The 16018-nt window shown below is 34.4% G+C and overlaps 1 protein-coding gene across 1 annotated transcript in view; it reads right to left on the reverse strand.

The window, feature by feature from the left end:
• Nucleotides 1-617: 617 nt before the first annotated feature.
• Smp_141900 (hypothetical protein) overlaps nucleotides 618-16018 on the reverse strand; it is a gene marked incomplete at both ends in the record, with an annotated part of 57846 nt that continues 42445 nt past the window's right edge. The window contains 6 exons of the mRNA XM_018788560.1: nucleotides 618-695; nucleotides 2491-2616; nucleotides 3395-3592; nucleotides 7685-7949; nucleotides 8851-9026; nucleotides 10312-10437. Coding sequence (XP_018654091.1) covers nucleotides 618-695; nucleotides 2491-2616; nucleotides 3395-3592; nucleotides 7685-7949; nucleotides 8851-9026; nucleotides 10312-10437 — 969 coding nt within the window. The remainder of the gene's footprint in view (nucleotides 696-2490; nucleotides 2617-3394; nucleotides 3593-7684; nucleotides 7950-8850; nucleotides 9027-10311; nucleotides 10438-16018) is intronic.

Below are 16018 nucleotides of genomic sequence, written 5' to 3' on the forward strand. Positions count from 1 at the left end.
GAGATAGTGGACAGCCTTGTCGGACACCACTTGAGGTTGCAAAATCAGATGACAGTTCGCCATAAGCTCTCACTCCACTGGTAGTGTTCGAGTGAAGAGATTTCACAAGGTTAGTGACTTCAAGCACTGATGTCACGTTTTTGTTTGTAGAATTTCCATTTTATCCATGAATAACATCTTATTCATTTTCAGCTTCCACCGAGTTGAGCATTAAGTTTTATTTCATCATTTTTCAATTCAGTCAGTTTGTCAGGTGATTTGACTACTGTCGCTTAATTAAAATGGGTATATAAGAACACAGCCTAATTAATGTAATTTTTTGAAACGTTGAAACACATCAATAGTTATTTGTGTAACGATCTCAGTGTAGCACGCATCTTTTCAATAAAATCACTTCTTTGTCATGTGTATCCATTTATCATACGTGATATTAAACACTAGGATAAAATTAACATCGATAAATGATACTGCTCGTTGTCCATTCGATACGAGTTTATTAATTGATTTTAACAACCATGATCCTTGCATTCAACGAATTTTCACTTATCATCAATATCGTTACCTGCCCCGATTTCATGTGGATCTATCTAATTTATAAGCTTTGTATGAAGTTCATATCAACCAATTGAAATACTCTTTATCATGCATGTCACCTTGAAGAGTTTTCGATACGATGTACCTTGATCGAGTAACTTCTGTAGGGCTTTTAATCAGCTAAAAATATAACTGTTTATTTTTGTTTCTTAGTAAGTGGGTTTGAAATGATGTACAATATTCTGCATCAGAGGAATAATCCGTCTAATCACCTCATGTTCATTCAAGCCACTTAACAATGCATTAAGTAAATCAATGTTGACTGATTGAAAATTCCTCAAATTTGACTGATGGTTGATGTTGCTTAGTTGCTCATTTCAAAAAGGCGTTCTTACGGAATTAACAAGCACAATACAGGTCAATAACTAGTGTTAAAGAAATATATTTTTTGTTTACATAAAATATCAGTTTGAATTTTCATTGTTTATAGTAAACTATACAGTTGAACTACAATAATTAAATCACTTGATTGTCAGTGATTTTATTTGTTTCCAAGCAAATAATAAACTTACATTGTGTTAAAAAAAAACTCAGTGTTAAATTCTAGGCTCGAAATCTTCGTCTACTACTTTGTTTCATTACTACACCGTTTCTATAACCAAAGTGATTTCGAGGTAATTACTAGAGCGTATTCACAATTGTTTGCGACACTTTATTCCTTCATGATTCAAAATAAAATTTATTACTTCTTGTCTTAACAAATGATCAACTGATTATAATTGGTTACAAATCATTAATAGCAGGTAATCGAATGTGTCTGACTTTATGTTCAATAATTTTTGACTTAAGATAATTTCAAGGCAATCCGCACATAATATACATATGCCGATAAGAGACTGATCGATTGCAATCTTAAATATAAATGGGAAGATTCAAACAACCAATACAAAAATTAACTAATTCTATGTAATTGTTCTGTTTGATGGTAACTAATGGATACATATTTCATAGATTAATTTATTAATTTATCCTTTACAATGAGCCCATTCTCAAAGCTATACAATCGTGTATACGTGTAATAATTTATAGGTTATATCGACGATGTATATATATATATATATATATATATATATATATATATATATATATATATGGGTGAGAGTATAATTAATCGATGACCTTTGAGTGACGCCAAACTGACCTTGAGAGTGTCCACTTAATAACTAGGACTAAATGAGGGTTATAAATCAATGTGAGGAATTGGAATTATGATTTACAGTTGATGGTTATGAGTAGGAATTAGATTCAGGGTTTTCATCACGAACTGACATCAGATATAATGCCAAAACTCTATTCAGCCAAAAGTATGAACTTCGCGCAAAACTCCGAGGCCTGTTATTTTATATCTGATTGGTTCGTCCATAAATTATCGCCTAACCCATATATAATTTCAGTCTTCATAAGAAGTTTTATCAATATCAAAAGTTGCCGGTAGACATAAAAAGATTTAAACGAATACTGATGAAGTGGTTTAACTGAAAAGCAAACAAAATTTAAAGTCAAAATTCACTAAAATGACAAATTACACTGGATCACATTTCATTTATGAATAATGAACATAATTTGGAATGAATTTAAACACTAAATATTGAAGATTTAGATAAATACAAATATGTTTCTTGCAATGGAGGAAAAATTAATGTCACTTAAATCTGGTGAAAGCTTCATGTAAATCATTATTTAATCATACCGATAACTAGTCTTGGTCGAAGTAGGTAGTGAGTAGTAATACCTGATACTGTTACGTAGAACAACAGTAATTAGAATTTGAAGGAAGCTTTATTTTTGGCAAGGTCGTCAACTTTAACAAGAGCAGTATGTAGATTGGTTTTAGCAATGAGAACAAAAATTGCAAAATCCATCATACTAATACAGTTTACATTATGTCAAACTTACTCTTTTTATAGTACTCATTGTACTACTATCGGAATTATATGACTTATCTAAATTTTGTCCAGAACGCAATGCTTCTTTTTCTTGTTTTAATACATCAACATAAACTTGTAAATCATGAACTCGAGTCTATAAAGACGAAAACAAATAAAAGATTTAAAACTTAGTTATGTAAAATGAAGACGACACTAGAATAATTAAATCTGGAATAATATAATAAACTATAAACACCATTGAAATGTACACTGCATAGATCTCTCAAATTTATAAGTAGTTTTTGAGTATGATATTGGCTGGTGTAGAATCAATTCTTAGAGGGTATACGAGTACGTATGACTATTACAAAATAAAAAATAAGCTGTTTTAAAGCAGCTGAAATATATGCGTTGCGATTAACTATCATGACACTGATAAAAAGGTGGTGTACTACATTCGTCATTTAATAGATTCCTCAAGGTATCAACGTCAAGAACATGACTTTAATTTTAACCTGCTGAATGTATTTTTCGCAGAATTAATCGAAGTGATAAACAAATCATTTTTTCAGATTTGCGCCTTAGCCACTAAGACAAATATGCTTTGAATCTTCTAACGAAGTCGAAACATTCTATTTAAGGTAAGTGCAAATATTTGGTACAAAGGAATATGTTCGCTTTTCAAATTATGAAAATGATCGCTGCACATTTAAACCGTTAAACTTGGTAGTTTCAGTCGCATTCAGTAATATTATATGAAACAAGATTGTCAAACTGTGTTACATGAACGATGCCCTTGTTTTACAATTTATTTGATTTTTAAATCTGTCATTAAAATAATATTGAATAATCTAATGAATAAATTCTAATTTTTGAAATTATTTGGGAGAACAGTGTTTACAAACATAGGAGAAAAGAAAAAGACCACTTACTTTATAACGTGTTGTATCTGATCTTAATGTTTCTAATTCAAATTTTAGTTCCATATTTTCATTATTAAGCCGTAATAGATCACGTTGAATTGCTTGCTCCAACTGAAGTTTCGATGGACTAACAAAACCTTTGTCTAATAACTGCTTCTCCAGATCGTCTATACGTTCAGATAAGATTTTGTTACGTATATCTGCACTCTTGGAAAATATGATATAGGATGGTTGGAAAATGCATAAAAATTAAGAATAAATTTGTTGTCTCAATATAGTGTTTAAAACTTATATAATCACATTGTCGAAAGCTAAATTCATGCATAATCTATCGTATAATTCTACCTAATATTAGTTTATCCCTTCTAAAATAATTGGCAGTTTCAAGCAAGCGTTGACTATTGACGCTCAAAACCTTGAAGGCAGTGAAAATTAGTTGTGTTGTATGTAAAGTAGTAATGTTTGGATTTTACTGTTAATAGATGTATGTAGTATATAAATGAACAATTACCAAAAATTATAGAAAGAAAAGTAATTTGACTGATGAGTTATTAGGTTTCAATGGAGGAGGATACACAGTATTAAGCATGCTGTAAAACTGTGTTTAAAAATTAGGAATAGCTTAATAATTTGTTTGAAGCTGATCAAATCAAGCAGTAACATTACAGCTGTTATTGTAAACTGTGCAAGAGTGTAAGCCCACCTGATTTAGAGGACAGACTTTTCGAGATCCTAGTCGAAGTTAATACGACCTATTATCTATCATCTAAATTCCATGTCTATATATTTTTGGGAATCAATATCATAGTCTAATGTTTGTTCAAGTGGTAATAACGACTAGACTACAGTTCTAACAGAGGCAAAACAGTATACCTAGAGGTTAGAAAAAAACTAGTCAAAAGCAATGAAATACATAATAATTATCTTGTGATATGAAAAATCCAGAGCAAAAAAGTTAATAACGATTAATCCACTCATCAGTGTATGAGCCACATTCTAAGCGTGATGGCTTATGATAATACCCGATTTATCTAACTGAATCGGATGAGACAGGGTTCGAAATCGGGATTTAGTAGTTTTGAGGCGAATCCCATAACCAACAAGCAAACGTTCAGTGCCTGACGGGGTAATTTATGGTCTTCTCATATTGATCATACTTATGTCATATAAAAAACAATCAAGATTATTATAAAAAACAAACTAATGAAACGGAGCAAAAAGTAACATGAAAATATGTAAGAAACATATTTTATGTATGTTTTAACCTATGAAACTTTGGGGGATATCGCAATCGTACTACTGACTGAATACAAAATTTAGAAAAGGGAAGAAATATTTCAAATAATTAGTTCAGTACCTTCGAATAGAATATAAGAGGTAGGCAGTATGATGGGAGGAGCTAAGAAGATGTAGAAACGATAAAGCGAAATCCCGTAAATGTTTTAAACAGTAAACAATATGAATTATTATAAGGTGTAATGTGGTGTTGTTCCATTCAATTAAAATAAATTCATTTGAAATAGAGTAGATCTATGAATCAGAATTTTTGTCCAGTAAGTATTCAACCAACATATTTCTGATGATCTCACTTTTATAATTAAATACTTTCTGTCACATATTTAGAAATATGAAAATAACTTCTATCAAAGTATATAAGCATGTGAATATTAAGCTAGTTTTAGAAAAAAGACATACTAAAGGTAACTTTCATAAATATATGAGAATTTACAGCATTATTGGACTAATGATAGTTGTTTTAGAGAGAAAAAAACCAACCTACTAAGACTATTGAAAACCTCGTTTTTTTAGAATTACGAAATAGATCAAGTGAAATATAATTTACATAACAGAACGAGTTTAGATTTAAATGTTGCATGTAACGTGGGAATATGATATTGTGAAAATCTACTTCGATAATAAATACGCTAAATTTCATGTAGACTCATGAATCTATTCAATGTCTTCTGTAATTATCATTACGATCTAACTGATCACGTTTCTGAGATAACTGAAATGGTAAATTATTTGAAGAATCGACCGTAACAACTTAACAGAACAGATTCGAAACAAATAGTCAATAGTTAACTGACTAAATATACCACGTTGATAGTTGTCATTTGTATACAAAATATCTAACAGCTGTATAGTGAGTAACTATAGGTTAAGTGTCAGGAAAAAAAGAATGGAAGGATAAGCGAAAATCATCGCATCACTAATGGTTCTTCGCTTCTATTTATCATATCACATTATACTTTATATTCGTTAACTATGTTATATTTATTACCTACTTTATAATTAGACGTGATAGCTCTATAATGAGCGACTCCTTCATGGAGGTCCTAAATATTTAGCAATTCTTTTCTTTAGTTTAGCTTGCATGATGTGGCTAGTACTTAGTTACTATCTGTTAATCGAGCAATAACTAGTCTTCTGTTGTACTTGAAGAGATTATTATCACAAAAGGGGCCAGTTTTGATGGTTTTTTGTATGGAAAATGAACAAAATAACATGGAATTATTCAGTTTACTTGTTTGAAGGTAGTGAAATTGTAATTTAAGAATTTTACTTGTATGTGTACTGATAGTTCGATCGATATGATAAATTGTCGAATTAACTGGAAAGGTAGAATAGTTAATTTGTTCATGGAAACAATTCTTGAATCCTGTCTAAAATGATTTCAGAAGACTGAATCACAACTCAGCTGACTGAGTAAATATAGATCATATTAAATTTAAGTAACTGCTTACATTTAAATATCCCATAGGAATAGTATAGCTGTGATTTACTTGACATTTAACAAATCAAAAACCAAGAATGCTAATGACAGTTTCAGATCATCTAAAATTTACTCAGATTTATTGGTTGTAACGATGTAAAATGCACATTTCTATCATCCACCTTTCTTAAAAGTTAAAGAACTAGGAAATAGGAAGTATATTCAAATATCATTCCAATAATACAATGCTAATTCGAGACCATAAAAGCAATCTGATTTTACATAAACACTATCAGTATGGTATTTTATATATGATTTACGAATAAACATAATGTAACGTAATGAAGTTTTAAGAAATTCATTTTATACGGATTCTCTTGAGTTTCTTCAGGAGTCTTTAGAAACTTTCTAAAACGAAACATATTTCAGAAAGAAGCTTGACCATGACTAGTTTTTATTATTAAAAATTTAATTGTCGTTATACTTAATAAATAAATAAAACTGTCTGTCTCGTTAATATAAATAAACCTGAGTTACTCTAATACAACAAAAAGGATAGCTAAATTTATAAGTCTGAACATAATCTAGATTAACGACCTTCGAAAACGCAGTTTGCTCTAAGTCTAAAAGTCCAAAAAACAGAGTCACTGAAACAAATCGATTTATCTACAACTATCAATTCAACTACTCACCAGTACTCTTAGATATAGCATTTTACCACATAAGCAATAGGATTGATCACATGAATTGTGCATTATATACTGAGTAGAGCAAACTTTTAAGGTTATATATCAAAACTTAGGAAAAATGAATCTAAGGAAAACTAAACTTACACAATATATTTTTACTAAACATCAATCTTCAATTTATGCAAATGGTAATCTTTTGAGAGTGACTACGATTTACGAGCGAATTCTATCAGAAAAATATGTCTGGATGAGATCAGAATTTTACTGCCGTAATTTAGAAAGTTATCACCTATGTGATCACGTAATGATCTATGTGTACTCAAGAAGTTTAGTCATTTCAAATACGCCAATATTTGACGTTTTTAGTATGAGGGTCTGCGGAGACTGTTGAATGTTAGTAATATCACGAACTGAGGTAGATTAAATAACCGTTGAAAACTGAGGAGCTATCTCGTCCCAGTATATTTTAGACGTTAGCCACGAGACCTGTAGATCTCCGTTTCAATCCTCTGTGGGGTTGTGGATGAGCAGTGGCTGTGTAGTCCCATACTAGAACTGATCAGCTGTTCAGTGTTTACCGGTTTTTAGTGGCTGTCTTGAATAGGTTATTTCATGATCTCTAAAACATTTAACATCATGCTAGTTTATGCCCTCTGCACTGAAAAATTGGTAAAGGGACCTTGACATTCTACTAATGGTTATCAAGATCGAACATCGTTGCACCTAGCCCTAGGGTTTGTTAGTAGCTTTCATACAAAGGTATGTCATAAGGTCCAGTATACAAATCTGCATATAGTTATCAAGGTATGCTAGGAACGATTGTTTGAAACAGTTAACATCAAAAAAGTCACTTCTTTATGACAAATTCCATAGCGTACACGCAGTGAAGCTCACTTTTATCAACATGGTGTCTGTATTCATTGACTTTGTCCCAGGAGGCAAGCCTGCTGACATTCTTTGTGCTCTTTGAAGTCTTTCAACCTCAGATTGTAATTGTTCTACTTGTTGATGTAGGTCAACACGTTCAGAAATACATGCAATTGACGGCCGACCACCAATTTCCTTTTTATTTTGTTCCATTTTAAGAGCATTTGATTCATCAGGTATAGCGCCTGGACCCCATAATTCATTGACTTTCTCTCTTAAATATTCATTTTGTCTTAGGAAATAAAAACATAAACCAAATATTTAAAGATTGATCTAGTGAAGGTTATTCGTTGGGGCATAAAGTATATAAATCCGATCTACTGAATATCAACTATAATACCTTTTTGCACAAACTCGTGATGACAGTAGTTAACAATCAACTGGAGGATAAATAAAGATATCATGATTTAACTAGATTCAAGTAAATCAGTCAACAAAATTACTCCCATCATATCGAAAGTGAGTGTGCAGAGAAATCCAAGACACGTCATGTGTCTTTTCTACATGTTTATTTGGTAAGTTTCTTTTGACACCCGCATGAATATAAGGCTTTATACTAGGCTTTAATATTAATACTGACTTGATCATTACTTATTTTAATGAAAAGTTACCTTGGCATCGCTTCGTTATTAAACATAAATAGTGCAATAACATAAAGTGGAATGAGTACTAAAGTTAGGTTTTTATATACTAAGCGAAATGACAATAAGATATAACGCTTCAAAACTCTTCGAATTAATAAATATCTACGTATATGGTCTAATTCAGTAGCAAGTCAAGTGAACAGCATTCAGTGATTGTTAACATACATTGTTATGGTTTCCATTTTTAATCTTCAAATGGGATAGTAAAATGTACCTTTTTTAAGCCTTTTTCAGACAAATTCACTAAGAGACATTACACAGATAATCAGCAAAATAAGAAACTACTGTTTGATGTCATATTCTTCAACTGTCGACGAAATAGTAAGACTGTAGATCTATAAACGACATAATTATGTTCAACAAAGACTACGTAATATGTCTGTAGAATAACATTACTGAAATTTTAAAATAATATGTATTTTAATGTGATAATGGTGATGTTATTTTGCTCAAAATTTATAAAATCTCTAACGGAAGTTTATTTCTAACTTGTTCGTTCGATCAAGGGCATTCTTTGTTAGACCAAATTGTTTTTGAATGGAAGTCAATTCCGAACATTTTTTGCTTAATTGTTCTTTTAATTTATTTGTCTCAGCTTCCAAACGTTTACGTGCTTCCCATTCATTTGTTAAGCTTGAACGCATAGCAAATGACATTTGTGAGTCCTAACCAGAAAATATTCAAAAAGCATGGAGATATCAATATTGTATCAAAAATATTATGAAGTTAATCAGTATCTTATATGAAAAAGGAAGATATATGTTGACGAACATGCAGACAAAGTGATAAATAAATGTGTGATAAGATCTTTTCATCCTATCCAGATTTCCTTATCTCTCAACTTCCTTGAATACAAATTAAATTTCAAGCATTATCAAAGTCTAATTACCATAAAGTTTTAACTGCTTAGCGATACTAGCAGTCTGCACTCAGTGCATGGGTTAATTTAAACTTACTGATTCTGTTAAGCTAATATTAATTTTCATGGGACTAATCTCTTGATAATACCATTTTGGGATTGAACTATAAAAGTACTGGGAATGTTGTCTACCAAACAATATGATCTAATAAGCATCATTAGTTTACTGATTTAAATAGCTCACAAAAGATGAATAGAGTGAAGAAGCATTAGTCTCTAATTTTTTATGATAATAATTATAATCATGATAAAAACCGACAACGATTAAACGGTGGTGTATCAAATAGTAATATTACGAGTTCAAAAGTATTTATGAAAATAATGACAAGTAACTGATGACATATCTAACAGAGGAAAGTTAATAAGGCAATTATAATATTCGGAGCTGTTAAAGGTTGATACTCATAATAATAATGTAACAAATAAATTGACCTGTTTTTTTATAGGACTGATAGAGTACATGATATCTAAAAGAATAGAGGAGACGAAGTAGATAATTCACCAAAGTTACCCAAGAATAAGAGGAGGAATGTCACGATTATCTAAGGGCAAAAAACGTGAGAAAATCTGAAAACTTTGGCAAAAGATGAAGGCGAAATAATGTGAGTTGATGAGGAATAATTCATTATTCGATTATTCTTTTTTATCTAGTGGAAAAGTTTTAGTTTGTGAAGAGGTATCTCGTGATGGTTTAAAATCACATAATCTTGTCATTTTAGCTAAAATTAGCTTATACCGATAAAAAGATTACAATATGATGTACAACGTTTGGTTTACTGTATCAAGGAAACTAAATGCATAGAAGTTTTAGCTCAGTACTTTGTGCTGATTTGAGTAATATTCTCACAATTAAAATAATGATACTAACCTTTTCATCTCAATGAATTGGACGATTGTCCAAAAATGTAGTTACATACAGTTGCACAATTGAATCTATCATGATTTTAAACTAGGTAATGTCAAATATCTAACCAATCTATTGTGTATATTTATAGTGGAAAAGAGTAATCTAAAAAAGGATTACAACATACCTTGTTATTTTTAATTATTTCTTGATATGGTTTTTCGGGTATCATTCTAAGTCTGTTATTTTCTTCTTCAAGTATTCGGTTTTTTCTTATAAGTTCATCAATTTTTTGTTGTGGCGTATTCAACATCTTAAATATTAACCACAGTAGAATTATTAAAGATCTAACTTTTATATTGCTATTAAATACAAAGATGTTAATTTTGAATGTAATTTCCGAAAACATCAATCGTCACGAACCTGAAGCCTAAACATGTCTTTTACTTTCAAAGACTATGTTTCACAGCCATACAATAATGCAGAGTGTACTGTTGTGGGAAATACTCACTTTAAAGCTGGTAGGCCGATATCTGAACTATACCACAAGTAACGCAAGTTGGCAAAAACCAAACAAGCTTCCTGAACTTGTATCAAATTTCTGTCAGATATCAACCCATCAGGGCTGAAGAGATCCCCAAATTGTTTGGTATGATCAACCTGCTCAACTAATTCACACTCCATCAATAGTTAAGGATTTGACTCAGATCAGTCTTAAAGCAACATTTCGTAATTTAAAGGGGGTGAAAGCATCCTAAACATGCTTTAATTATTGCTGAAAGTGTTCACAAAACGTTGCACCTCGTGAATATCTTAACAAAATAGGACTACTTAGAAAGCTGAAAACCGATGGACATCTGTTACATTCTTTAAAAACAATCATCGCCCCTTATTTTCAAAAGTTCTTAAGCTAATATCAGTTCCTGAGGAAAATCATCTTCAAGTCATAATACACAAAAGATATCGCGTATTTCATAAAACATCTGGACTTGTTCATTTCATGAGATAAAAACAACAAATTCCAAGTGATATTATCGGATGTATTGTATGCAGTGCCAGAAATATAACTGCATATGACAATAGCCCTGACTGACTACAAATTACGATAACTGCACGTGCGATTGCCTTTCCTCCGACCTAAGTGCAGACCAATTTCAACGCCTTAAAGAACGTTTACCGATGTACGCAAATCGACGAAACACAGAAGAAAAAGAAAATGTGTAACAAGATCAGTAAACTATAACTGATTCACACATTTGATTCCATGCTTATCACCTCCCCGTCCTTTATTTTTATACATGTAAGTTGATCTTCTTATGAGGATCAACTTAAAGAGCTATTGTTCTGCTTCGTAATCGTTACTATCTCGGTATGCTAAACAATTTTCTCGTATTTTTTGGACAGCTGAACTTATATAGAAGTGGTAAACAGTGAAACAAAACCAATAACTATGTCATTTTACGAGTCATAATCGAATGGAGTAGAAAACTATTACAATCGATAGTTATAACTTGTAGGTTACCATTCACCAAAATGAAATTAGTGACAACAGAGTGATTGACAAAAAAATATAACACATGATTTGGATTTGTAGAAGGAATATGTTTCATAATGATTGCAGTACGGTATGTTACACTATACTGTTTACTGTGCAAAACAACTGAAAGTTTCTCTTAACAAACTTCTAGCTCATATTCAGAATGTGAGACAAATTCAATGATTGACCATTTTGCCTTCATAGTGGGCAATACGTGTATTAGTGATGTAACATTTACCAAATTATGTAACTTGACTATCAGTCTTAACATATTTATTGGGACACTTGGTGAAGAAAATGTGAGATATTTTAAATTTTGTTCAAACAAACGGTTCAGCCTGTCTAAATGACAGATAATTAAATTAATTGCCTTCTGTAGCCTTGCAATGAATTTATTAATTATTTATTTATTTATTCAAACACATAAATATTGGTACAAGGGGGCACCACATATATATGCGCCACACAAAACAATGAGAATGAGAAGAGAAAAAGAGGGCAAGGTGCATATAAGAAAAAAGAAAAAAAGAAAATTAACATACACAGATTAGTGTATGGTTGTGTAATAATAAGAGTAATAATGTGGGAAACAGAAATGTACAACCAGAAGATCTCTTTCAGTTAAGAAAGTTAGAACCACTCTTTATGTAGAAAGTAAAAGAAGGTTACAACAGGATCGCCACTGACTTCTATTCTGAGCCATATCTGATAACGTCTCTAGCCACTGTGTTGCACCATCTCTCGGACCCCAACCAGGGAGTCGTGAAGGACCAACAGAAGCCAGCCCCTTGCGGCTTTCTTTCACACCACAACACCATGTCATAAACTGACCACCTCTCCGCTTTTTCCAACCAGTCCCAGAGTCGGCGAATAATGCACGACGTGGAAGTCTCTGGGACGACATTCGTAGAACATGTCCAAGCCACCGAAGTCGGTGTTTCAAGTTGGTGACACCAATTGAATTACCCTCTCTGTGCCCGAACACACGATGCCGAACCCTTACATTACTAACATGGTGTTGCCACTGTATGTCAACAATCCTTCGGAGACAACGATGATCGAACACAGAGAGTCGTCTAACATCCTCAACTCGGAGAGGCCAGGTTTCACAAGCATCGAGCAAAACTGCTCTCACCGACGCGTTGTAGATCCGACCTTTTACAGCCAGACTAACATCACGAAGGCGACAAAGATGGCCCAGATTGGCTTTAGCTGCTCTGGCTTTCACTATACATGAATCGATCTCATCACTCACGCCACCACCAGCACTTATGCAGCTACCTAGATACGCGAACTTCTCAACTACTTCAATCTGCTCACCATCCAGGGTGAGTACAGGATTAGAATCCTGCCAGTCTTGTAGGAGTACTTTGCACTTCGAAGGTGTAAAGCACATACCATACCTACGGACGTTGATTGCCAATTGATTAAGTGCGGATTGCATGCCTTGGGCATTATCGCACACTAAGACAATATCATCCGCATACTCAAGGTCGAGAAGTCTTTCTCCAGGCAGCAGATCCACACCGCCATTACTTACATCCATCAGAGCTGTTTCCAGGATGTCGTCGATGGCAAAGTTGAAGAGGAATGGTGAGATTAGGCAACCCTGTCTAACCTCACTACTTAAATGGAACAATGGAGAGAGTTGGTTGTATGCCCTCACTCTACCTGAGGTGTTTGTATATAGGGCCTTTAAGATGTTAATAAACTTCTCAGGCACACCATTCTTCAATAGACAATCCCAGAGAACAGTCCTGTCCAACGAATCGAAAGCAGCCCTGATATCAAGAAACACTACGATTGTTCGCCTGTGATAAGAATGACGATATTCTAACATTTGGCGAAGGGTGAAGATATGATCAATGCATCCTCGACCAGAACGAAAACCAGCCTGCTCCTCGCGAGTCAATATTTCTCAGCCTTTGAACAACCTACGAAGAATGACAGAAGCCAATGATTTGGACGCAATCGGAAGTAGACTTTTCCCCCGATAGTTGTTACAGGAACGACGTGAATCGCTCTTAAAGATAGGGACAACTATCGACTCATTCCATGACGTTGGAACACTTTCTAGCTCCCAGACCTTTGTAAATAACTCAGTCAATTCCTTAGTCAGAAAGTCACCACCATCTTTAACAAGAGCCGGAGGTAAGTCATCCAAGCTCGGTGATTTATAACGTTTCAAGAATTGGAGTTCCTTGCGGACTTCCGCCTCGTTTGGTGGATCATTCGTCACCGGCCATGGGGGGCAGGACAATCTGGTTGATGTTGCCAGAGCAGCAGGCCAGTTGAACTGCCCTTCGAAGGATTCTGACCATCGTCCAAGACGTCGAGAGATGTTAGTGATTGGCATCCCATCATCCTCGTAGATTGTTTCACTCACACCAGACTTCTTGCTGCCAGTGGCTCGGATGAGTTGGGAGAGCTTCTGACAGTTACCAGATGCAGCTGCTGCTTCCATCTCATTAGCACGCTCCGACCACCAGGCTTCTCGGTCCTTACGCGAGCTTTGCCCGATTTCATTGCGTAACAGCCCTCGGTTGTGGTCAAACTCACGGTCACTCGGAGTAGACCGACGGGCTTCGATCAGTTGTAAGGAGCCAGAAGAAACCCAGTGCTTATAAGCGGGACGTTTTGCGAAGCCGCAAGCGCCTTTACTCGCCATTCTCATGGCATCATGCAGTTGCAACCAATGCTCATCTATACTTTTCGGTGGGATGGTAGCTAGCCTAGAAGTTAGCTTAGTTCGATACTTACTTGCAACAGAAGTTGCAACAAATTTACTAACATCAATCCGTTGATGAAGATCAATTCGTTGGCCACTGAAAAGTAAGGTAAGATTGGCGCAGACCAGGGCATGATCAGACTCCAGATAGGTACTCCAAAAGGAGTGGCAGTCTTGTACACAATCACGCCAGCGGTAGCTGACCGAGATGTGGTCGGTCTGAGTCCAGGCTTGAGATACAGAAGAAGGACGTCAGGTGGCACATTGGCGATGACTGCCGGAAGTTAGTGCTAGCCAGAAACAGGTTGTGGTATGTGCAAGGTTTAAGTAGACGGTCCGCGTTATCTGTCCTACGACCAACAATTCCCCATCGGCCACCTATAAGACTCTCTTCTGTGCCTAGACGCTTGACCTGTGCATTCAAGTCTCCGGCTAGTACGACAATATCTGCCGAACGCACTTTCTGGAGAAGAACAGTTAACTGGTGGTAGAATTCATCCTTGATTGCATCCGGGCTTTAATCTGTCGGGGTATAGGCGGACATTACAAAAAGACATTGCCGAACATTCGCTTTTCGTCCTCTCAGTTTAGTAAGCAACACCCCCGCCACGAGAAGGCAGTGAGTAGGACTTCCCTGGCAGAGGCTGTATACGCGTGACCGTATGAGAGCGATTTGAAAGGGAGGGCGGCCCCCCCTACTCTTGTCCGCACCAGGGAATTCGGGGGCTGCAATGATTATACCTGTTTATTTTAGCCTGTTGACTGTTTTCAAAACAATTTTCAAGTAAGTCACTTATATCACTAGATGTCTACATACAATTGTCGAAAATGTATCAGTTTTCGAAAGGCTTTTCTAGTTATTGTGATAATTTAGTATTCAAATATTCAACATCTACCACGCACTTCTAGTTTTACATCTATTCGCTGCAAAAGAAATCTAGTTAGATGTCTCACAAGCAGAGCAGAAAAAATCTGCTCAGATGATACCATAAAGAAGGAGTTTAACTTTGATAATAACACGCTAAGGCAGATCGGCTATCTGAGGTTTCGAAGAAGCACGTGTATGAACCAAAAAAGATAAGTTGACCACTCACAAAATGCTTCTATTCCTAAAACTATAATTCAACGGGAGTGTGACCAGCGATAAATTTGCAAGGGCAGTTAATATGATATTCCGAGCAACTAAGCTTGAGTTGAAAATTCCAAGTAGACCAGTGATATCTACTCAAAGGATAAGTTACCTGAGTTTTCCTTCTCGATGCCCATCTACAAATTCAGCTTCTCGTGAATAGATAGCTATTTTGGGCGTACTACCAGGCAACTTAACCAACCAATGAGTGTGTATCTCCCAACTTGTTTCGGAAAGGGTCAGACAAAGACAATATATAGCTCTATCTTGTCACATCTGTTTTCATGTCCCGTATTTATTTGTCCTTTTCCACTTCTTTCCGTTTATATTCTTCAGTATCTAATTCATTACGCATTTCCTATTGTGCAGTTTTACTAATTTCTGTTGATTATTGATTATTTAAGTCTATTTATCCAGGTTTGACCTACTTCCAATGTTGAACTATTGACTAGATCTTTTGTTGTGCTATTATTCTTATTACTACTAGTACACCTGTCTTC

This window comes from Schistosoma mansoni, chromosome W, assembly GCF_000237925.1.
Source record: "Schistosoma mansoni strain Puerto Rico chromosome W, complete genome".
In the NCBI taxonomy this organism is placed as follows: Eukaryota; Metazoa; Platyhelminthes; class Trematoda; order Strigeidida; family Schistosomatidae; genus Schistosoma; species Schistosoma mansoni.